General features: G+C 49.1%; 1 protein-coding gene across 1 annotated transcript in view; it reads left to right on the plus strand.

Annotated features, from left to right (window-relative positions):
- LOC138661764 (cytochrome P450 2C8-like) overlaps positions 1-23,894 on the plus strand; it is an 86,093-nt gene that overhangs the window by 13,514 nt on the left and 48,685 nt on the right. Inside the window, exon 3 of the mRNA XM_069746662.1 lies at positions 22,700-22,849. Within this exon, the coding sequence (XP_069602763.1) occupies positions 22,700-22,849 (150 nt within the window). The remainder of the gene's footprint in view (positions 1-22,699; positions 22,850-23,894) is intronic.

Here is a 23,894-nt window from a genome sequence, read left to right on the forward strand (position 1 = left end):
CCTGCAATTTACCTGATGGTCCTTGAAGGTCAGATGGTGGGACTGCGGATTCCAACCCTGGCTCTATTTGTGGTAATATTTGTGTTTCCTCAAGTTCGGTATCCTGCGGCTCCCGAATCTGGTGAATCGCTGCGGTAGCTGAGCGGCGCTTGCGGCCCCTTCTGACCCTACGTCGGGTTCGCTTTCGGCTGATGATAAAAAATCACTCCCTGATGTTTGTTCTCCCCTGAGAGGTCCTTGTACAGTCCCAAGGGGTTTGGGGGGCTGGAATCCCTGTCTGCGATTACCCTGATGCCTCCACTGGAACGCCTGTTGGGAGTCAAAGTCCTTCCGATCCCTGAAGAATTTAGATCTTTTCTTGTCTCTAATGTCATGATCGTATTTATCCAAGATGTCTTTCAATCTCCCCTTAAAGGGCTGGACTTGCGTCTTATCATCAAATTTAAGCAATTTAGACTCCAGGTCCTTGATGTGATTTTTAGTACTCACTAGTAACTCCCTATCATGCTCAAGGAGCATGTTCATAATAATATTAGAACAGCGTAGTAAACCCTGTTCCCATGTGGAGCGGAAGGCCACAGTGGGCTCCCATGCAGGATAAATCGGAACCCTCAGGCCCCGAGGCACAATGTTCGCCTTAATGTACTCCTCTAAACTACGGGTATTCCACCATAATCTGATCCCCAATCTATGGGCAGCAGTAAGCTCAGATGACAGAGTAGAAAATTCAGATCCAGGTGTGTACGTTTCCCCAGAGGAGAAGACATTAGCAGATTCAGCACGCCAAGCAGCTTCTCGAGCGTCCCAGTCCATGATGGACACCACACCAATGGCAGGCTATAAGAAAGTATAAACAAATTATAAATCTCCAAACCCCATAATAGGGTGCGTGCAACCAGAAAAGAAAGACCTGCTATACAGAGTCAGGCCTGCATCAATCCATATTATACAAAAAGCAACTGGTGCACCGCCATAAAGCTGGTATATATATATAGGGGGTGCAAAGTAGTGAAAAAAACCTAAATACAAAAACAAAGAAAAAAGACTCCACTATAAAATGCACACCACCCAACACAATATAACAAAATACAAATTTTATTGGCACAAAATTTAAAACACAATTAAAAGCACTATAGTGCTTCCAGTCCACCAGATAAAATTTCTTGCCACGTACCACCTTGCACCCCACAATAGCATTCACCTCAAACTCATCCGTGGATGAACCCGATGTCCCAGCAGATGACTCGGAAAACCGGGACAAATGAACGGGCTTTAAGAGGGAAATGTGGAAAGTATCGGTTATACCAAGGCGTGGAGGAATAGCCAAACGGTAGACCACAGGGTTGACCTGTTCCAGAACCTTAAACGGGCCAATGTAGCGAGGAGCAAACTTAGTGGACTCAACTCGCAGCCTGATGTTACGGGCGGAGAGCCACACTAAGTCTCCAGGAGCAAAGACCGGAGCGGGGCGCCGGTGTGTATCAGCCGAAACCCTCATTCTCTCCTTGGAGGCCCGGATGGCATCCTGTGTGCGGTCCCAGATGTCACGTGCCTCCACCGCCCAGTCTGCCACCCTAGAATCGGTGGATGACACGGGCATGGGCACAGGGACCCGCGGATGCTGGCCGTAATTAAGTAGAAAAGGAGTTTGACCAGTGGAATCGGCTACGGCGTTGTTCAGGGCAAATTCCGCCCAAGGTAGCAAAGATGCCCAGTCATCCTGCCTAGCAGAGACGAAATGTCGCAAATATGTCACCAGAGTCTGGTTGGTTCTCTCCACCAACCCATTCGTCTCGGGATGGTATGCAGAGGAGAGGTTTAACTCTATGCTGAGTAAACGGCAGAGCTCTCTCCAAAACCGAGATGCGAACTGGGGACCCCGATCGCTGACAATTTTATCAGGCATACCATACAAACGGAAAACGTGTTTAATGAACAACACCATCAAGGCCCGTGCTGAGGGTAACCGAGGAAGCGGCACCAAATGCACCATCTTGGAGAAATGGTCGGTGACAACCCAAATAATGGAGCAGCCACGCGACTTGGGTAGACACACCACAAAGTCCATCCCGACCATCTCCCAGGGCCTGTCTGCCACCGGTAGAGGGTAAAGCAACCCAGCAGGCCGTTGCCGAGGAGACCGATTCTGGGCGCAAGAAACACACGCCTGAATATAGTCCTTGACATCTCGGGCCATATGCGGCCACCAGTATGTTCTCGCCAGAAGCTCAGATGTCCTCTTGGTCCCAAAATGCCCACCCACTCTGGAGGAGTGAGCCCAAGAGAGAACCTCCGGTCGCAAGTTAGCTGGTACGAAAGTCTTGCCCAGGGGCACAGACTCTAGCGAAACCGGAGCTACAGTTCTCAGGCTCTCAGAAGGGACAATAAGCCGAGGCTCCTCCTCCTCCGATGACACCACGGAGCGTCAGCACGAACGTTCTTCTCCCCAGAGAGGAAATGGAGAAATGGAGAGTAAAAAGGAACCGGGAGAAGAACAGGGACCATCTAGCCTGGCGAGAATTCAGCCGCTGGGACGTTTGCAGATACACCAAGTTCTTGTGGTCAGTAAAGACTTGGAAGGGAAAGCGAGCTCCCTCCAAGAGATGTCTCCACTCCGAAAAAGCCAACTTCATGGCCAGCAACTCCCTGTCCCCGATGGAATAATTCCTCTCTGCTGGTGTGAAGGTCTTGGAGAAGAAGAAGCAAGGATGCTTCCGACCTTGAGCATCCTTTTGGAAAAGGACTGCTCCAGCACCAACGGATGAGGCATCCACCTCCAAGATAAATGGCTTATCAACATCGGGGCGATGTAGGATGGGAGCGCTAGGTGAGGGCAACCAAGGGAGCTACCAAAGTTGAGAAGTGTGGAATGAACTGGCGATAGTAATTAATGAACCCCATAAATCGCTGCACCGCTTTAAGAGAATGGGGTTCCTGCCAGTCCATTACAGCCTGTAGCTTGGCAGGATCCATAGCCAAACCCTGGGCAGAGATGATATAACCAAGGAAAGGTAAGGACTCCTGCTCAAACACACACTTCTCCAACTTGGCGTAGAGGGAGTTTGCCCGTAAGAGGTCGAAGACTTTGCGAACATCTCTCCGATGGGAGTCAATATCTGGAGAGAAGATGAGAATATCATCCAGATAGACTACGACCGAGGTGGTGAGCATATCCCGGAAGATGTCGTTCACAAAGTCTTGGAAAATGGCTGGGGCATTACAGAGCCCGAAGGGCATCACCAGATATTCATAGTGCCCATCCCTGGTGTTAAAAGCCGTCTTCCATTCATCCCCCTCACAGATGCGAATCAGGTTGTAAGCACCCCGCAGATCTAACTTTGTAAATACCCTCGCTCCCCGTAGCCTATCAAACAGCTCAGATATCAGGGGTAGTGGGTACTTGTTCTTAACGGTGATGGCATTAAGACCCCTGTAGTCTATGCATGGACGTAAGTCTCCAGTCTTCTTCTGTACGAAGAAGAACCCTGCCCCTGCCGGTGACACTGACTTCCTAATGAATCCTCTTGCCAGATTCTCCTGGATGTACTGGGACATTGCCTCCGTCTCCGGGAGAGATAACGGATAGACTCGACCCCGGGGAGGCTCAGCACCAGGCAAGAGGTCAATAGGACAGTCATAGGGGCGGTGAGGCGGAAGGGTCTCCGCAGCTCTTTTGGAGAACACATCTGCATAGGGCCAATAGTGCTTGGGGAGAGAGTAAAGATCTGCGGGTACCTGTGTAGTAGCAACCTGAACGCACTCCCTCAGACATCTACCCTCACAAGATTTACTCCATCCCAAAATTCTCCCAGAGGACCACTCAATATGAGGAGAATGGTAGCGAAGCCATGGTATCCCCAACAGGACCTCATCAATTCCCTCAGGAATGACTAATAGGGAGATTATCTCCTGATGTGATGGAGACACAGATAGCGTGAAAGGAATAGTTTGGTGTGTAATCTGTGAAGGTAGTGTTGACCCATTTAGCACTCGAACGGTTACCGGCTTGGCGAGCATCACCAAGGGTATTGCGTGATGCTGGGCAAAAGCGGAAGACATAAAGTTACCCTCTGCCCCAGAATCCACGCATAGCTCGACCATAAGAGTGGATGGGCCTATGGTAATTGTCCCCTTGAAGGACAACTTTGAGGCAAACGTCGCCGTGTCTAGTGTACCTCCTCCAACTGCCACTAGATGCTGACGTTTCCCCGACCGCTGAGGACCCTTGGAGGCAAGGTGTCCTGACTGCTGGCAAACATGACGGACCTTATGTGCACGGGCAGACTGAGACTTGGATCCCGCTCGTGTCACCTCCAAGGCCTCATGTGACTCGGATGCCTGGACTGGAGATTCCAAAGGTTTGGCGAAGGTGGGAGCCAGCCGAAACCTCTGCCTACACTGGGCTCGCTCCAACCTCAGCTCGTTAAAACGGAGGTCGATACGAGTAGAGACAGTTATTAACTCCTCCAGTGTGGCAGGAATCTCCCTAGTGGCCAGAGCGTCCTTAATGTGGTCAGCCAGGCCCCTCCAAAATATGGGGATAAGGGCTTTATCCGACCACTCCAGCTCGGAAGCTAAAGTACGGAAGCGGACGGAAAATTGTCTGACCAAGGACTCACCCTGAGTTAATGCCAGTAGTTGGAGCGCTGTGTCATGGGTGACTTGAGGTCCTAAAAAGACCTTTTTCAGAGTGCTCAGGAACAACGGAGCACTCTGCACCACATGATCACCACGCTCCCAAAGCGGCGTAGCCCACTCCAACGCCCTGTCCGACAAAAGAGACACAATAAATCCCACCTTAGCCCGCTCTGTAGGAAAACGTGCAGCCAGGAGCTCGAGGTGAATAGAGCACTGACTCACGAATCCCCTACAAGTTTTGCTATTTCCAGAAAATTTTTCTGGCAGCGGGAGGCAAGATAACGTCGGAACAGGGGTGGCAGTGGACAAGGTTGCTGCAGCCACGCTAGCAGCCTGCACAGCAACTGCGGTAACATCCACAGCTGAGGTTGAGCTCTCGAGAGCCGCCAACCTACCCTCCAGCTGCTGGATATACCGCAAAGATTGCTGAATGTCCGCCATTTACTAGCCAGACCCTGGCGCTAGTATTCTGTTAGGGCTAGCGGAACGCACCGAGTAAATAGAGATGTTTATTGATATTGGAGCGTTCGCAGCCCGGGGTCCACCGTGCAGGAGTACATGCTGCTAGCAAACGGCGGAGCTATATGGCGGTATAGACTAACTCAGTTAATTCACTGAGTAGCCGTGAAAGGAAAGCACTGTGCCCTGTTAGACTCCACAGAGGCACAGGCTAACTGCCCAAACAGAGAGCAGTCAGTGGTCACACAAACACACAAAACTCCTCGCCGGAGGAGCCAGCATTCTAGGGGCTTATTTCACCCGGGTCCCTGAATACACTCAGACTCAATCTCCTTGCTGGAGGAGCCAGCATTCTAGGGGCTTATTTCAGCCGGGTCCCTGAACACACATACATGTGACCACACTGGCGCAAAGCACATAACATAAGACAATACTAGCGCATGGCCGTGCGGTCATGCGCAGTTTATATAGTTGCAGCACAGGAAGCTGCTACTGAAGTTTTTGCCCTTTCAGGACCTTCCAGAAGGACCAATGGAAAGTGCTGCAGTACCTGAGCATGTTTTGCCCTTTCAGGACCTTCCAGAAGGACCAATGGAATGTACTGCAGCACCTGAGCATGTGACCGAACATGTGGCCCTCGACCTCCAATGGGAGACCCTGCCCTGGGCATGCTCAGTGTGAGTAAACAAGGACTTAGTCCCAGAGAGGCTCGCTCGCTCGCCGCAGATCAGTGCAGGGTACCATAGGAAAGCCAGAAAAGGCAGTAGTGACCCTATGCACTGAATCAGCCCCAGCGAGACGCTGGGAGCGACGTCTCCGCTGAGCAGAGCCCACTGCGGCCGATACCGAATGGGAGACCGCAGCAGACACGGATCGAGATTCCCCCTGTGCAGCAGAGGAAACTCGACTCCTAACACTCATAGTGTTTGCCTATACAGTGAATGCAAGGGCTGCAAAAATTTGGAGGCACGCTAATGCCCCTTGGAAGAGACATGGAGGAGGGCCTCATCAAAAAATGTTCCCTTTAGAAAGGAGCTGGTCTCCTATACTTGTAATGCCCATGAACTTAGTGTATGGGCTGACAAACATTTACCCCTGGGGGGTATACTTGAGCATACTGTGTACCAATTTTTTTTTACAGGCATCATAAACACCCTTTTTTAAAAATTGTATGGGTGTTGCATCACGGACCATGGTCACCCTGGTGATATGGTGGTGGAGGATGACGATAAGGAGAAGGAAGAGGACAACAGCAAATAGCCAAAATCAGGAAGCATATACCCATGTGCCCTCCCAAAAAAAGACACTGTATTTGAGTTTATGTTACGCTGCAATCATTCGGTGGTGTTGAGAAGTCTGGCCAAATCCAGTCCTTGTTCATTTGTATAAGAGTCAGCCTGTCAGCATTTTCAGTTGACAGGCGGATGTACTTATCAGTTATAATTCCACCAGCAACACTAAGAACCCGCACTGACAAAATGCTAGCAGCAGGGTAGGCCAGAACCTCCAAGGTGTAGAGATCCAGTTCATGCCACGTGTCCAGCTTGGATACCCAATAATTATAAGACACAGGAGGAAACTGGTACAGTCAGCTATGTATTCCCTCAGCATCTTCCAAAACTTTGCATACACCTTGTGAGAGTACCCCATGTCTCAGGGTCTGTGCGATGGGAGGGTCTGAGAAAACTCTCCCAGAACTTTGCCAGTGTTCCCCTGCCTCTGCTGCATTGGAGTTGTGTCTCTCTCACCTGTACTCCTTCATTTTCCAATGAACTGTGATCTCTGCCGCCAGTGTTTTCAATTTTTTAAATAATTCCGCAACAATGGCCTTCTGGTATTGCCCCATTTTAGTAGACCTGTCTGCCTCGGGAATAAGAGACAGTTCTCCTTGCAGCGTGGGTCTAGTAGTGTAAGGAACCAATAATGACTGTCACACAAAATTTGGAGAAAGCTAGAGTCAAGGGAAAGGTAGCGTAACATAAACTCAGCCATGCGTGCCAGACTGCTAACAGCCAAGATTTCTGTATCCTCACCAAGAAGATGACTGACCATACTCTCCTCCTCCTTCTCCCTGTCCTCAGGCCATCCACGCTGAATAAACAGTATGACAATTGTGCAGGTAGTATCGTAGATAGCGCTTGAAACTAACTCCTGTTCATTCTCCTCCTCATTGCCACGCAATCCACATTGGGATGAAATGAGGCTGGACTGTGTGTAATCACCTTGTATGGTTCCTTGCTCATCTCATTATGCTCCGCCTGCAATGCATCCTCTTTGATTGTGAGCAGAGAGAGTTTCAGAACACAGAACAGCGGGATGGTGACGCAAATTTGGCATCATTGCTGTTCACCATCTTGGTGGAGTCCCCAAACTTTAAGAGGATGGTACATATGGTATATCCATGTCCACTCCTGAGGTCTTAGTGTGGAGTCTGAACTGAATAACGTCTGCCTTGTTGATGCTGGTAGTCAACAACTGCCCCTTCTGCTCACCATTTTTTTCCAACAATTGCAGTGTAGAGTTTCATCACGTAGGGACATCACACACCAGTCGGTGAGCCGGAAGCTGCAAACAATGCTGAAGCACAGTAAGGATGGCGAAAGCTGTAGCTGACTTTCTAAAATGGGCACACAGGTGGCACACTTTGACAAGCAGATCTGGCAGCTCCGGGTAGGTTTTAAGAAACTGCTGAACCACGAGGTTAAGCACATGGGCAAGGCATGGTACGTGTGTGAGCTTCCCTCGCCTCAGAGATGCCACCAGGTTCCAGCCATTGTCAAACACGACCATGTCTAGCTGTAGGTTCAGCGGTGTCATCCACAGATCTGCCCACTCTTTCAGAGCTGTCCACAACTCTTCAGCATTGTGTGGTTTGTCACATAAGCATATTAGCTTCAGCACAGCCTGTTGCTGCTTGGCTGAGGCAGTGCTGCAGTGCGTCCAGCTTGTCACTAAGTGGTCATTTCGGAGATGGAGGCTAAAAGAGGATGAGGAGGATGATGAGGTGCATGAGCTGTAGACTGTGTGGGCAACCATGATTGACCTAGGGCCCGCAATCCTCGGCGTTGTGAGGACGTGTTCCATCCCAAGGTCTGACTGAGTCCCGGCTTCCACTGTGCCATCAGTGAGATGTACCATCCCTGCCCACAAGCACTTGTCCACGTTTCTGTGGTGAGGTGGACTTTCCCAGTAACACCATTATTGAGGGCACGGCTAATGTTGTGGGACACGTGCTTGTGTAATGCGGGGACAGCAGACCAGGAGAAATATTGGTGGCTGGGGACCAAGTACCGAGGGACATCCACCGCTATCAGGTTGCGGAAAGCTTCCGTCTCCATGAGCCTAAAAGGCAACATTTAGAGCGCAAGCTCTACATTTAGTAGTGTGGTCTGTGGGGCGTTGGCTATGTATTTATGCTTGCGTTCCAAGGACTGAGGTATGGACAACTGAACACTGCACTGAGACAAGGATGTGCTTGCTGATGGTGCTAGTTGAGTGTGGGCAAGGACAGGTGCAGGGCAGAAGGCATCTTTGCATGCACCATGGACAGGGGATTGGCTTGCACGCACAACAGTGGAAGAAGCAGTGGTGCCACCCGTAGACACTGTTCCTGGACCTTGGGGTTTGGCCCACAAAGTTGAGTGCTTTGATGCCATGTGCCTGATCATGCTGGTGGTGAGGCTAATAGTTTTGCTAGCCCTGCTGATGCTGGCCTGGCAGGTGGTGCAAATGGCCTTTTTGGGGTAATTGGCAGAGTCTTTTAAAACCAACCAGGCACGGGAAGACGTACGGTGTTACGGGGAATGGTTGACCGCCTTCTGTATGTGGCCACCACACTGCTTCTTCCGGCCTGTTGGAGTGCTACACCTCCCTCACCGTGTGTGCTGCTGTCCTCGCTCTGCATGTCCTCTTGCCAAGTTGGGTCAGTAACAATATCATCCACCACCTCGTCTTCCACTTCCACACCCTGGTCCTCCTCCTGACTTTCTGTCAACTGTGTCTCATTATCTTCCACCTCTTGTGACACGTTCCCATTATCGCCTTCATGTAACCGTGGCTGCTTAAATATTTGAGCATCTCTACATACAATCTCCTCTTGCCCTGCTTTACGAGAGGCCCGAATGTGTAAATGGAAAAGTGAACAGCTCTTCTGAGTGTCCAAGTGTGGGATCAGTTTTCTCCGGGCACTCGGCATGGTGGGAGGAAGGAGGATAAGAGTGAGAAATATGCAGTCCAGACTCACGGCTACTGAGACTTGACCATTTGAAAGACAGGGTGGTGCTGACAAAGTGACTGGAAGCATTATCCGCTATCCAACCAACAACCTTTTGACACTGCTCTGGGTTCAATAGTAGTGTGCTGCAGTCCCGTAGTAACTGGGACAGGAAGGTCAGGCGAGAAGATGAAGGTGTTTGCTGTGGAACAATTTCAGTTTGGCCACGGCCTCGGCCTCTGCATGCACCATCGCCATCACGTGCAGATCCCCATCCCTTGCCACACTCCTTACCCATTTTAAATGGAGGACAATATTTTCACTACAAATGGCAACATTTTGAGCACACGTTTATGTGATCCATGTGATGGACAAACCACAGTTTGAAATAGCTGGCCTGTAGGTAACTATTTTTAACAGCAATCTGGTGTCAATCACTTCGCTAACACACTGCAACAAAATTTAAAGGGAGGCCAGAAATGGCAGAATTTTGAGTGCACGTTTATGTGATCCGTGTGACGGACAAACCACAGTTTGAAATAGCTGGATTTTTAGCGCTGTAATATGGAAATGATCTGCCTTTATTCTGCAGTGCCAACAAGCAAATAGAGCAGAAAAACTGTATTCTCTGGATTGATTTTTAAGCAAATAATCAGGATTAAGATCCAAAAAACAATTATTCCTGACCCCTGATACCTGGGGATATGTCTACGAATATATTTAATAGCAGCAGCAGCAGACAGAACTGGAACTCTTTTTATTTATAAAAATACAAAACATACAGAAAAACACTCCATTTTAGAAAAACTAGAAAAACAAAAACCACAAAGCCAAAAAGTCCATAGTCCATAAAGCCAGCATATCAGAGTTCAATAGTCAAAAAACAGGAACCCCCAGCAAAGAGTCATGTCCTTTCCCTTTACTGATCAGAAGAAAACCTAACACACATTCATCCACATATGCTCACACTCACATTTTCCCTCTTAAAAAAGCCTGGCCCATTCGCCCAAAAAATAGCAAAAAAAAAGTCCCCTTGGCTGTAGCACACCTGCTACCTAGCTACACTTTTTGAAAAAAGCACAACCAAAAAATTTTTTAAAAAATATATTTTGGTTTTTTCTTTAGATTTTTTTCCACAACACATCACCTACTCTTAACCCCAATACCCTTCACCCAAAGGTCCATGGAAAGTTTCATGCCTATTACATTGCAAACCACATTCCATGAATAGTTTATCATGCCCTTTCCTTAAATGGGTCCATTTGCCCTCCTTTCTTGGTTAAAGTTTCCATCAGGATGTCCTTTTTCATCTTCAGAGAGAAAACCCACACACCCCCACCCAGCTAAAAACTAAATCCCCCCCAACATGCCACATACAAACAAACAAACATACAATCAGTAATTTTTGAGAACAATAACAAAAATATCTTTATATGCTTTCAAATACTTCCCATATAACTTTATCAATCTTTATCTTTAACATTTACCAAACACAAAACATCACTCTTGTCAGAACCAAGTTTGGCACCTGCAAGCACAATATCCATTCCTCTTTTCCACAAAACAAAAAGCTATCTGTGCAACACAACAGTCCACCACCAGGTAACTGGAGTTTTAAGAGGCCCCAACCCTGACTACACACATCAAGCACCATGCCCCTCTCTAATTAAAGCTGCCCCTCATCCCCTATAAAAGCTGACCCTATCTATCCCTAACTGCCCCTTGCTATCCCTACTCTACCTAACTTACCAAAACTATCTATCTATCTATCTATCTATCTATCTATCTATCTATCTATCTATCTATCTATCTATCTATCTATCTATCTATCTATCCCTAGACTGTCCTTCCCTGTCCCTGACTGCTCCTATAACTCTATCTGACCCTAAACACACTACCTATCTTACCCTACCAAACAATCACACCAAAAAGTAGCTTTCCCTTGGGTACAATAAGGGAGAAACCCTTCCAAAGTCGGGAGGCTCTCCCCGCATCCAGCCTCTCAAATTCCAAAGAATGTATTTTGGCCAGGTCACCCAAGATGTTGCTAACCACCTCTTCCCGGGGAGGGCTTTCTGTTGTATTAACACTAAGCACTGTGCATTCCACATGTGGAACCTAACCACTAAACTGACTAAGAAGAACGTGCCCTGATCTCGGCCACCCAGGGACCCGAATGCCCCATAGGCCCACTCCACATAGGAAAGGCATGCTAGCCTAGGCCAGCCTACAGAAGCGCCCACCCTGCTATAGACCCCTGCATTAAAAGGACACCAAAGGAGGACGTGCTCCATGCTTTCCAGTATGTTGCCACACTCCTCGCAGGGACAATCCCGGTCATCAGTGTTCCTGTATTTCAGGTTGTCCCTCACATACAGTTTCCCATGGAAGCAGCACCAAGCCAAGTCCCAAACCTTCAAAGGGATCCGCAAAGAGTTTAATAACCCAAGCCTCACCTCCAGATCCCGGCCTGGGCAATCTTTGAGCACCAGAGGTTTCTGGAAATGAGTCCACAGAACCCTTCTGTCAAGGAATTTCCTCAGCATGGTCCTGACCTCCCATATCCCCAGACTCCTCAGGCGGATCACCTTCAGAACCGGAGTAGCACAAGCCGGAAGATGCCCATGTGGTGTACGAAGGTCCTTCGCATGCCCTTCTGTCTCCCATTCCTGGAAGAAAGACCGAAACCATCCCCTGCAGGAGAATGGGGGAGCCGTCTCTAACCAGAGGTTGGTGATGTTTGTTTTAAGAAAGGTGTTTACTAGAAACACCACCGGGTTGACCATACCCAACCTTCCTAGTCTCCTAATGTGGTACGAGACCTCCCTCTTTATTAGGTTAAGCTTGTTCCCCCATAACAGTTGGAAGAACAGGCTATAGACCCGTGTCCAAAGAGGTTCTGGCAACATGCAGACACTGCCCAGGTACATTAACAAGGGAGGCAGAAAACCTTTGGCCAAATTGACCCTTTCCTTCATGGTAAAGGACCAGCCCTTCCATTGGTCCACCTTCTGGGTGGCGATATCAATTCTGCCCTCACAATTTTGCTGGAGGTAGTCCCCCGGGCTTAAATATCATAGTAACATAGTAACATAGTTAGTAAGGCCGAAAAAAGACATTTGTCCATCCAGTTCAGCCTATATTCCATCATAATAAATCCCCAGATCTACGTCCTCCTACAGAACCTAATAATTGTATGATACAATATTGTTCTGCTCCAGGAAGACATCCAGGCTTCTCTTGAACCCCTCGACTGAATTCGCCATCACCACCTCCTCAGGCAAGCAATTCCAGATTCTCACCGCCCTAACAGTAAAGAATCCTCTTCTATGTTGGTGGAAAAACCTTCTATCCTCCAGACGCAAAGAATGCCCCCTTGTGCCCGTCACCTTCCTTGAAATAAGCAGATCCTCAGCGAGATATTTGTATTGTCCCCTTATATACTTATACATGGTTATTAGATCGCCCCTCAGTCATCTTTTTTCTAGACTAAATAATCCTAATTTTGCTAATCTATCTGGGTATTGTAGTTCTCCCATCCCCTTTATTAATTTTGTTGCCCTCCTTTGTACTCTCTCTAGTTCCATTATATCCTTCCTGAGCACCGGTGCCCAAAACTGGACACAGTACTCCATGTGCAGTCTAACTAGGAATTTGTACAGAGGCAGTATAATGCTCTCATCATGTGTATCCAGACCTCTCTTAATGCAGCCCATGATCCTGTTTGCCTTGGCAGCTGCTGCCTGGCACTGGCTGCTCCGGGTAAGTTTATCATTAACTAGAATCCCCAAGTCCTTCTCCCTGTCAGATTTACCCAGTGGTTTCCCATTCAGTGTGTAATGGTGATATTGATTCCTTCTTCCCATGTGTATAACCTTACATTTATCATTGTTAAACCTCATCTGCCACCTTTCAGCCCAAGTTTCCAACTTATCCAGATCCATCTGTAGCAGAATACTATCTTCTCTTGTATTAACTGCTTTACATAGTTTTGTATCATCTGCAAATATCGATATTTTACTGTGTAAACCTTCTACCAGATCATTAATGAATATGTTGAAGAGAACAGGTCCCAATACCGACCCCTGCAGTACCCCACTGGTCACAGCGACCCAGTTAGAGACTATACCATTTATAACCACCCTCTGCTTTCTATCACTAAGCCAGTTACTAACCCATTTACACACATTTTCCCCCAGACCAAGCATTCTCATTTTGTGTACCAACCTCTTGTGCGGCACGGTATCAAACGCTTTGGAAAAATCGAGATATACCACATCCAATGACTCAAATTGATGCTTAGAATTTTTGCCGAGGCCTGGGGCCCTGGAAAGGTGCCCGGGAGATCAAAACTCGGATACCCCCTCCCAGCCAGAGACTCTCACACTTTTCCCGGTTGATCATGGACCCGGAAGCCTCCGAGTAGCGTTCAACCTCAGACATGACCCAATCCGCCTCTTTTGAGGACTTAAAAAGGGAGACAGCATTGGCGTACGCTACCACCCTCAGAGTGGTCCGTGGCTCTCCCCGGTCCATCCAACTCCCACCAACGGTCCACGATCCACCCTCCTTATAAGGGGATCGATCACGAACACATGTAACAGTGGGCTCAAAGGACAACCCTGGCGGACCCCAAAACCAACCTCAAAAGGGTGACCAACCTTTCACTTGCGGAAAAGTCTCTGCCCCCTTGTACAAGATCTTTAACCAATTTACAAACCTCCCAGGCAGACAGTACCTCAAAAGGACAGAACAAAGGTACTCATGATCCACTCGGTCAAAAGCCTTCGCTTGGTCTAAGGACAGCAAATACCCCTTCCAGTGACCAGCTCAGCCCTGCTCCACTGCCTCCTGGACACCGAGCACAGTACTAAATGTACTGCGGCCTGGAACAGAGCAGTGCTTCACCAACTGATTGAACAGCACCTTTGCCAGACCCTTTTGGTCCGTATCAAGAAGCGCTATGGGATGCCAATTCTCAATATAGGATGAGTCTTTATCCTTTAACAGGATAATCAGGGCTGACCTCCTCATTGATCTGGGAAGAGTGCCCGAGGAAAGACACTCATTAAAAACCTCAGTCAAGAGGGGGCTAAAGAGTCCCTAAAGGTCTTGTAAAACTCGGATGTTAAGCCATCCAGACCTGGAGATTTTTTGGGCTGGAGCCCATCAATAGCCAGTCTCAGTTCCTCCTCCCTGATTGCCTCTGCCAAAACATGAAGAGAGGGGTCATCCCCTGGCTCAGGAATGGTTTTAGTCAGGAAAGCCAACATCACATCTTGATCCAGATCCCTGTTTCCCAAGAGGTGTGACTCTGTGAGTAAAAGGACCTGACCACCTCCAGGATCCCTGATTTGGATATGCTCAAGGAACCCATACTGTCGATCAGTCATGTCACCACCTTACAACTCACTGACATCTTACAGTTTCTGTAGCGGTCAGGTGAGTGGTACCTCCCGAAATCCCTCTCAAAAACCAAAGATCTGTGCCTATCATACTGACACCTCTTGAGCAAAGACTTCACCCTGGAGATTTCCTCGCTCGGTCACCCCAAATCGAGACGAGCTGCTTGAGTTTCTTCCTCAGAGCCTGATACAAGGGATGCGTGTTCATACTTCGGAGGCTTGAAAGCTGATGGAAGAAACTCAACACCCTCTCTTTGAAGATCTCCCACCACTCAGACTTACTACTACAGAGATCCAAAAGCTGTATCTGACTCTGAAGAAAGTCCTCAAAAGATTGTGTCACCTACGCTTCTTCCAGATGGGATGAATTCAGCTTTCATAGGCCTTTCCCCATGTGGGGATTCTCTGCAACATTTAAAGAAAAGAAAATTAAACTGTGGCCGAAGAATTCCACCTCAACGGCAGACACTGCTGAAAAGATGGCATCCTCCTTAAAAAAAACCCTATGTAGTCTAGACCTACTGCTTCCCCTATGAAAGGTGAAACCCCCGTGACCTTGGGTGTGACGGATGTAGACATCCACCAGGCGAGCTTCGCTAGCTGTGCTATTTAGGGTATTACTATCATAAACCAGCCTTCGGTCTCCAGGACCCCCCTCTCTGGGGATCCACATAATGGTGTTAAAATCCCCACTGAAGTCCACCTGCCGGCATGATGTTCAGGAAGAGACATTTATGCTCCCACTTGGACTGTGGTCCATAAATGGTCCCCTCATGAAGACGTCCAAGACCAGGCACCTCCTCATTTCTACCTCAATCACTTGTCGACATTCCATCGATGAAGCCTTAGAAAGGACCGCCACTCCGCTATATGGCTCTGCCGCAAGAGACCAATATGAGGGCCCAAGCCTCCACTCCCATCTGGCTTTAAAAATGGCTCCCATGTCTGTTAGTCTGGTCTCCTGCAAAAACAAAATGTCAGCCTCAATTCCGGTGAGAAAATCAAAGGCCGCAAATCTAGCCGCATCTGACTTAATGCTGGCGACATTAATCAACCCCAGAGTCAACGGGGTGGGTTCCGTCATCATGAGTGATCAAGTTAGATGACCTTCTTTTTCCCCACCCCTTTACCCTTCCCCTCTGAGGAGGGGTCCAGTTCAACTCTCCTTTTAAGGGAAATAGAGGTATCCATTTTTCCAACATTCTCCTTACCTCTGGGCTCCAGGGCAGTCCCCCCCAGAGGAAACAGCGTACTCTGGATGACAGATTCCGCCACCCCCCAAAAGCTGAAAGCCCCCCAAATGCTGCCTCTGGTCCCTCACCCCCAACCTCAGTCTCAGCAGAGTCATCAAGGTCTGGGCAACGGTTGGAGAGGGTGATCAGAGGGGATCGGGTGAGCCCTTCCTTTGGCATACTTACAGTCAGGGGGTTGGAAGGCATTTTAACCTTCTCTTTTCTCACCCTTTTTTGGTACGATTGACACCTTGTTCTGCAGGCTGCTCCGTCACCTCCTCATCCACACTTTCATACTGGGAGAAGTTGTCGGAGTCAGCCAGGTCGTCCTTCTCCATCTTCCTGATCTCCTAGCATACCTCTTCCTCCCCCAGGGCCTCAGAGACATCGGCCACAGCCTCCAGGGGGGACAGACATTACCCCAGTTGCCTGAAACTCTCCCTGCCCCTCATCCCCATGTGCTTCACTTGCCTCCTTTGATAGAAGGCAACCCTGGCCTTGTCCATCATGACCGACCCACCAGCCTCTCTCCCACCACCACCACCTGCCACGGCAGATGTTGAACTGCCAGGGGTTTCCCCCCACAGTCCCCCTGCCCAGCCTGTAGCAGCATTGGAAAAGGAGCGAGGGCAGTGGCTATGTGGGTTACCCAGATCACCACACAGGTGGCACCTAATGTCACCACAGGATGTGGCGACATGACCCACCCCGCCACACAAGGCACATTTCTGCACCTTTCAGCTTTTGCTGAAGTGGCGGGAATCACCACACCTGTGGCAGACCTTTGTCTGCCCCTGGTAGAAGACCAGGATCCTGTCCCTTCCCAGGAACGCTGAGGAAGGGACATGGGTGACCGTACCTCCTAAGACCTTCAATTTCATCATGAAGGTCCAGTCCCATGACCAGATTCCAAACTCGTCCCGGTTCTTTTTTGGGACTTCGGTGACTTCCCCATAATGGAAAAGCCACGTGAGGATGTTAATGCCAGAAAGTGACTCGTTACTGGTCAAAACGGTCACCTTCTTGATTCCATTTTGGCGAGAGAGAGTCTCACCAGCCGGGTTCTCCCTTCACCAGATTGTAATTTGACCAGAAAAGTTCCAGCCACTCTGGTTGAACAAAGCAGATGTACAAAAACAGGGTACCAAAGAGATGGATCAGGGCGAAGATGTCCACTGCCCTGAAGTCTATCTTCAGGAGAGGCTACACCACCCGACTCTTGGGAGGGCAAGCTTAACTGCCCCTCCACCGAAGACGGACCACATTCCTCTTGGCTACCCCTTGCCTGGCTGTCTGGAGGGACCATATGGTTTTCCCCTCCCTTTTATCTTGCAAGATGACAAAGCCATGTCTCTCCAGCCAGAAAGACAAATCCACCTCTGTTTCCTCTACAACGACCATCTGCTCTCCTTTTTTAAGGGCATTGAGGAAACAGCAGTGCAATACAAAATCCCTGGAGCCCAGAGAGAAGGAGACCCCCCGAGAAACCCTGGAGCCCCAGCTGCAACTCCCGCAAAAGTACAGGGACCTGCGGCTGGGGGGGGGGGAGGATGAGCCAGCCACCCCCTCACCTATCACCCCACCACCAGCACTCACATCATCCACCCCACCACTCATCCCCTCACCCGCATCCACATCCATACCCCCGTCACTCTCACCAACATTCACACCATTCACACCAGCCACCACATTCCCACAGACATTATTTTTATTTTTCCTTAGCTTCTCACTCTTTTTTGCCTCCGCTGATGGCACTTGCTGGACAGAGTTTATACTTTGGTGCTGTTCTGACCAGCGCTGGCACTCCTGTCCAGGAGTGCCACTGCCCCTTTAAGGGCCACCAAGCAGACTTCAGTACATGTGCTCTGCCTGGGCTCAGGAGATGCAGCACTCACTGTGCCCAGAGCAGAGCCAGGAGCAGAGAGGACACCTGACCACCTGCCCCCAACATTTCCTCCAGGGCAGACTTCAACAGAGCTGCTGAGAACCCCACTGCACCTGACTCAGGTAAGGCACAAAGAGCTGGCAACCCGGCACCTCCCACCGCCTTTACAGGACACGGCCAAAATGGGCGGGGCCACCACCCACAAGGCCAAGCCCCTTTACAGGCCACGGTAGGAGTTGGTTGGGCTACTTCTGGGTAGGTTATGCCCTCAGAGCCAGATGCACCAGGGTTCCCGGGAACAGACCCAGTACTAGATCTTCTCACAGGGGCCACTGGTACCGCAGCACAGGCTGCTAGAGATGCAGCCCTCACACCGGCCACCACCACCGCCGACCTCCTTAATTCCAGCCACTCCACCATGGCTTTCAGCAGCGGCAGGGCAGTTGACACAGACCCATCACTGGATCTCCGCATAGAGTTCTCCGATCCAGCCACAGACACCGATAGGCGAGCGACCACCACACTGCATCTCATAGCAGCAAGCTCCGCGCCTTGACTTTTTGGTCCCTGGGCTCCAGAAAGTGATCCAGCTCTTATGGATCCATATGTGGGGGACCCTGACACCCCAGCACATGTAGGGAGGGGAGCCAAGCTAACGGTCTCTCCTGTGTGTCTGGGCCGAAACCGTCAGGGCTGTCACAAGTGTTGCAGGGGGAAGAGATTGCTGACCGGAGCAGTTTAGGGCACCTGATGGGGGCAGGTCCTAGATAAATAGCAGTTTGAGCAGGAAGACAGTACACTTGGCAGGACCGAGCTTGTGAGTAGTGAGATGGTTAACTCCTTCACGGACCCACGCCCGCTAGCTGTGCCTATACCTCCAGCTAGCCAGACCATCGACATATCCTACCCTTAGCCCGGAGAGAATTCCACACTGGGTAGTGACCAGGATAGAGTACGTACCTTGGCTCCGCTCACCACTGTGGAGGCACCGCTTAGTCCCATCCTTGCGGTGCCTGCTAAGGAGCTATCCCACTGTGCGTTGCCTGGGGTTCACTTACCAGGCATGCAGTGGGTACAGCATGAAGGACTCACCGTCTCCCTCCTCCTTCTCCACCTGGACGGGACTCCATGACCCCCCACAAGTCCCACTGGTCAGGACTCAGTAGTGGTCATCGTTGCTTAGCTTCTCTGCAAAGGGGCTGCTTCCAGCAAGGATGAAAGCTCTTCTTTCCTCTAACTTGCTGATGGACCCCTTGAGCTTCTTTACCACTATGGACAGCTCTGCTCTTTTTGAACAGGATACCCGGTTCTTAGCTTGTATCCTCGCCATCCTCAGCTCATCCTTGAGTATCCATAGATGTTTTGCAGTGTCCTCATACTCGCAGAGGTGTGCGTGTATGCAGGAGCTATAGGTGGTAACTGACTGCCCTGCTTCCTTAGTGCCCCAGTCAAGGGGCACCACTGCCACACATCTGCTGGATGCCTTCTTACCTCCGTGAGGAGGAGCCACCATGGCTGCAGCTTCAGGGATATAGCAGCCCCCTGAGGTCCTTGTCTTTGGGTCATGGCTCGCTCCATCCAGGACCCAGCCTGATCTTAGAGTGCCTCCTTCTGACGGTTCCTTAGGCCTCTCACCCCTGCCGACTTGGACCGGGAGGTGAGAGTCGGGGTCCCAGCCCCGGGATCCAGTCCAACAAATGCCTCTCCCTGCAGCTCACAGACCACACCTCAGGCCAAGCTCCTCCCACAGCTGTTGGCAGCAGACCGAACTGGAATGCACCTTCCTGCTAGATGCACTGCAGTCTGCCACATACACTGCCTGCCTGCCTAGCACTGATATATATGCAGCTTTATTAGTCCTCAGCAGGACTGTTAGTTGAGATGGATATGTGTACAATATATGGTATATCCACACTAAGTAAAAAACAAGCAAATCTCTCCCTAGCTCAGCAGCAACTCTCCCTATACTGCCTCATTCCGGAGTAGACTGTGACAAGCATGGCAGTGTCAGATCTGATATAGACCTGCTGACGCTGTGCGGCCAGCCAATCACTGTAATGCCACAACCATCATGGCTGCGGCATTACAGTGTGTGACAGACAATCCCCGCATGTTCATTGGCTCTCTAAAAAAGGCCAAACATGCAGGGCGGGGACTCAAGCTCCCGCTGAGCAACTCCGGAAATACTCGGCGAGCTCCGACCATCTCAAGCAGTGAGATGCTCAGGCGAGTACCGAGTAGTGGTAAGCATGCTCACTCTTTACTAGTGACTTGTATTTGTGTAATGAAGGGAGATGCAGCCTAAGGATACAACACCCTTTATAAACGTGTGCAGAATTTTCAAAGGACGTGTGGCTGGCTCAGTAATGGGTAAAGACCTTCACTTCCACTCAGACGCTAGCAAGATATAGGTGGGGTACTATTATGGGCTGAAATGATTAAAGATGAGCTAACTGGATCTTTGGAGTTTGAAGATGGACTAAAAAATCAACTCTCAAACCTGCTGCCAGGTTTTAGAAAACACTTTCTTCAAGCAGTGGCACAGGACAAAGTCTGCATCCTCCAGGACCATCATTGTTGTTCTGTAGGACAACACTCTATCACAGCATCAAAGCCTCCACTGCTCAGATGCCTGTAAAAGCATTAAAGATGAACGAATAATGACATGGTCCCTTCCTCACCTGACTTAAACCCTACTGAAACCTTGTGGTCTCTCTTAAATGGGATATTTCCGTTCAGGTAAAACAGGGAAAACTCTGCAGTATTTCTGGGGGGCTGTGGTTGGTGCTATCCAAAAAGTTGATCTTATGATTGTTAGTGAAAAGAAGGGTACCTAAATTGGTCACTGAGATTTTTCTTGATATGTCAAAAAAAAATTTTTTATTTTTTTTACGTTAACAGATGAAAATAAATAACTGAGTTGGAAAAATGTATGTTTTTTTTCATTTAGTTGCATAATAATTCTGCACACTAATAGTTGCCTGATAATTCTGCACACAAATATCATTCTCCTAAGAAAGACAACATCTCACTTTAACTTTCTTAATTGTTAAGGTTTCAGGTTTATTAGAGTACCATCACACATAACGATATCGTTAACGATATTGTTGCTTTTTGTGATGTAGCAACGATATCGTTAACTAAATCGTTATGTGTGACAGCGACCAATGATCAGGCCCCTGCTGGGAGATCGTTGGTCGCTGGGGAAAGTCCAGCACTTTATTTTGTCGCTGGATCTCCCGCTGACATCGCTGAATCGGCGTCTGTGACGCCGATTCAGCGATGTCGTCACTGGTAACCAGGGTAAACATCGGGTTACTAAGCGCAGGGCTGCACTTAGTAACCCGATGTTTACCCTGGTTACCGTTGTAAATGTAAAAAAACAAACACTACATACTTACAATTCCGGTGTCTGGTCATGTCCCTCGCCTTCAGCTTCCCGCACTGACTGGTGAGCGCCGGCCAGCCGTAAAGCAGAGCACAGCGGTGACGTCACCGCTGTACTTTACGGCCGGCGCTCAGTCAGTGCAGGAAGCTGAAGGCGAGGGACCTGACCAGACACCGGGAATGTAAGTATGTAGTGTTTGTTTTTTTACATTTACAATGGTAACCAGGGTAAACATCGGGTTACTAAGCGCGGCCCTGCGCTTAGTAACCCGATGTTTACCCTGGTTACCCGGGGACTTCAGGATCGTTGGTCACTGGAGAGCTGTCTGTGTGACAGCTCTCCAGCGACCAAACAGCGACCAAACAGCGACCAAACAGCGACGCTGCAGCGATCGGCATCGTTGTCGGTATCGCTGCAGCGTCGCTTAGTGTGATGGTACCTTTAATCTTATGGATTGACCAACAAAACTACAGTTGTTCAATGGAAAAAAATAATCATGAAAAATCTAAATTAGTGAACAATTGGGCACACAGTGTACGTCTTGCTGATGTTGACCTGACAGGTGTGTAGGGCCTGTAACATTTGTCAGAGCATGCTTATCAGTTGGACGCATTAGATTGTAAAATGGAGATTTGAAACCAAGAAAACTGACTTGTTTCACTCAAGCATCTCTAGCTTCTATAATGAGGTCTACAGTGCACAACAAATACTTACAGTGCACAACAAAGACTTAAGGTACTGTTACACTAAACGATTTACCAACGATCACGACCAGCAATACGACCTGGCCGTGATCGTTGGTAAGTCGTTGTGTGGTCGCTGGGGAGCTGTCACACAGACAGCTCTCCAGCGACCAATGATGCCGAAGTCCCCAGGTAACCAGGGTAAATATCGGGTTACTAAGCGCAGGGCTGCGCATAGTAACCCGATGTTTACCCTGGTTACCATTGTAAATATAAAAAAAAAAAAAACCACTACATACTCACATTCCGGTGTCTGTCGTGTCCCCCGGCGTCAGCTTCCTGCACTGACTGTCAGCGCCGGTCGTAAAGCAGAGCGGTGACGTCACCTCTGTGCTCTGCTTTACGGCCGGCCGGCGCTGACACAGTACAGGGAAGCTGATGCCGGGGGACTCGACAGACACCAGAATGTAAGTATGTAGTGGTTTTTTTTTTACATTTACAATGGTAACCAGGGTAAACATCGGGTTACTAAGCGCGGCCCTGCTGATCCAGCGATGACAGCGGGTGAGCAGCGACCAAATAAAGGTCCTGATCATTCGCAGTGACCAACGATCACCCAGCAGGGGCATGATCGTTGGTCGCTGTCACGCATAACGATTTCGTTAACGATATCTTTGCTACGTCACAAAAAGCAACAATACCATTAATGAAATCGTTATGTGTGACGGTACCTTTAGAAGACAAAATTCCACAATCTAGATTTAGAAACTATTTAACCACATGATTGAACTTACAGGGGTCATTTCGAGCAGTGGAGAAAGGTGGAAAATCCTTCGTCGATTTTCCTTAACAACTTTGAGAAATTTTGGAATGGGAAAAAGAAGCATTGAAGAAAGAATCCAAGAAGAGTCTCAATGTCTCACCGAGAAATTTATGAAGGATAAAGGTGGGTGGATAATCATATATTTCACTGGCTATGGACTAGCATCTGTCAACCCGGATGATTACCTCAGAGTTTCACAACTTAAAGGGTTGTGCCACCATAAAAAATGCATTTAACTAAGTAGAAAAAATGGAAATAAATAGTTTTGTAATTTACAGTTATTAAAAATTAAACTCCAATCAAACAATAACAAGGTTTAGTCTTTTAAAACCGACGCCCCCTGGCATTTTTCCAATCAGTAATCCCAGTGACCAAAGAGCTGCCCAATCATGCACCGTTCCTGACATCATAAGAGTTCCTCACAACTGCCCACCCCCAGTGTGTACAACGTATGCTCCTTGTGCTCAACCCACATAGGTCTGACAGATAGCGCAGGGAGCAGATTCCCAAAAGCATGGAAGTGTGTCAGTGATTCTTCCCCTTTCATTTGCAGGTCTGACCCCTAGGTGAGATCGTTCTGCTTCATAGAGCTGTATGAACACGATTGCAGACAGACAATTCCTGCGCATAGGCTACTTTCACACATCAGGTTTTTTCATTCCGGCTGATTGCGGCTATTTTGTGAAAAAACGGAAGCGGCAAAAATGAAAATCGGAACCAGTTTTTCCCCATTGACTTATATTAGCGCCGGATTGCGCCGGATGGCCCAGCGTTCCTTCCGTTTTTTTCCGGATCCAGCTAAAATTTAGATTCCGGCGTCTGGAGAAACGCCTTTTGTCTGCAGCGAAAAGGCCGGAAGGGCCGGATCCGGCTCTTCCGGCTTTTCGCTACAATGCATGTCTATGGACACCGGAATGCGCCGGATCCTGGAAAAGGCGGATCCGGCGGCCTGATCAAGTTTTTTAATCTGAGCATGCTCAGAGCCTATAGGCCTGCCCCCAGGATGCATATATAAAACAATGCCATTGAGGCCCTCACTCATTTCCAGCCTTCCAGCAAGAGAGCCAACACCCTGCCACACCCTGTCTTCGAGCAAGAGCCTAGCCTGCCTGCCTTCAAGCAAGAGCCTAGCCTGCCTGCCTTCCAGCAAGAGCCTAGCCTGCCTGCC

Source organism: Ranitomeya imitator, chromosome 2, assembly GCF_032444005.1.
Source record: "Ranitomeya imitator isolate aRanImi1 chromosome 2, aRanImi1.pri, whole genome shotgun sequence".
NCBI classification, from domain to species: Eukaryota; Metazoa; Chordata; class Amphibia; order Anura; family Dendrobatidae; genus Ranitomeya; species Ranitomeya imitator.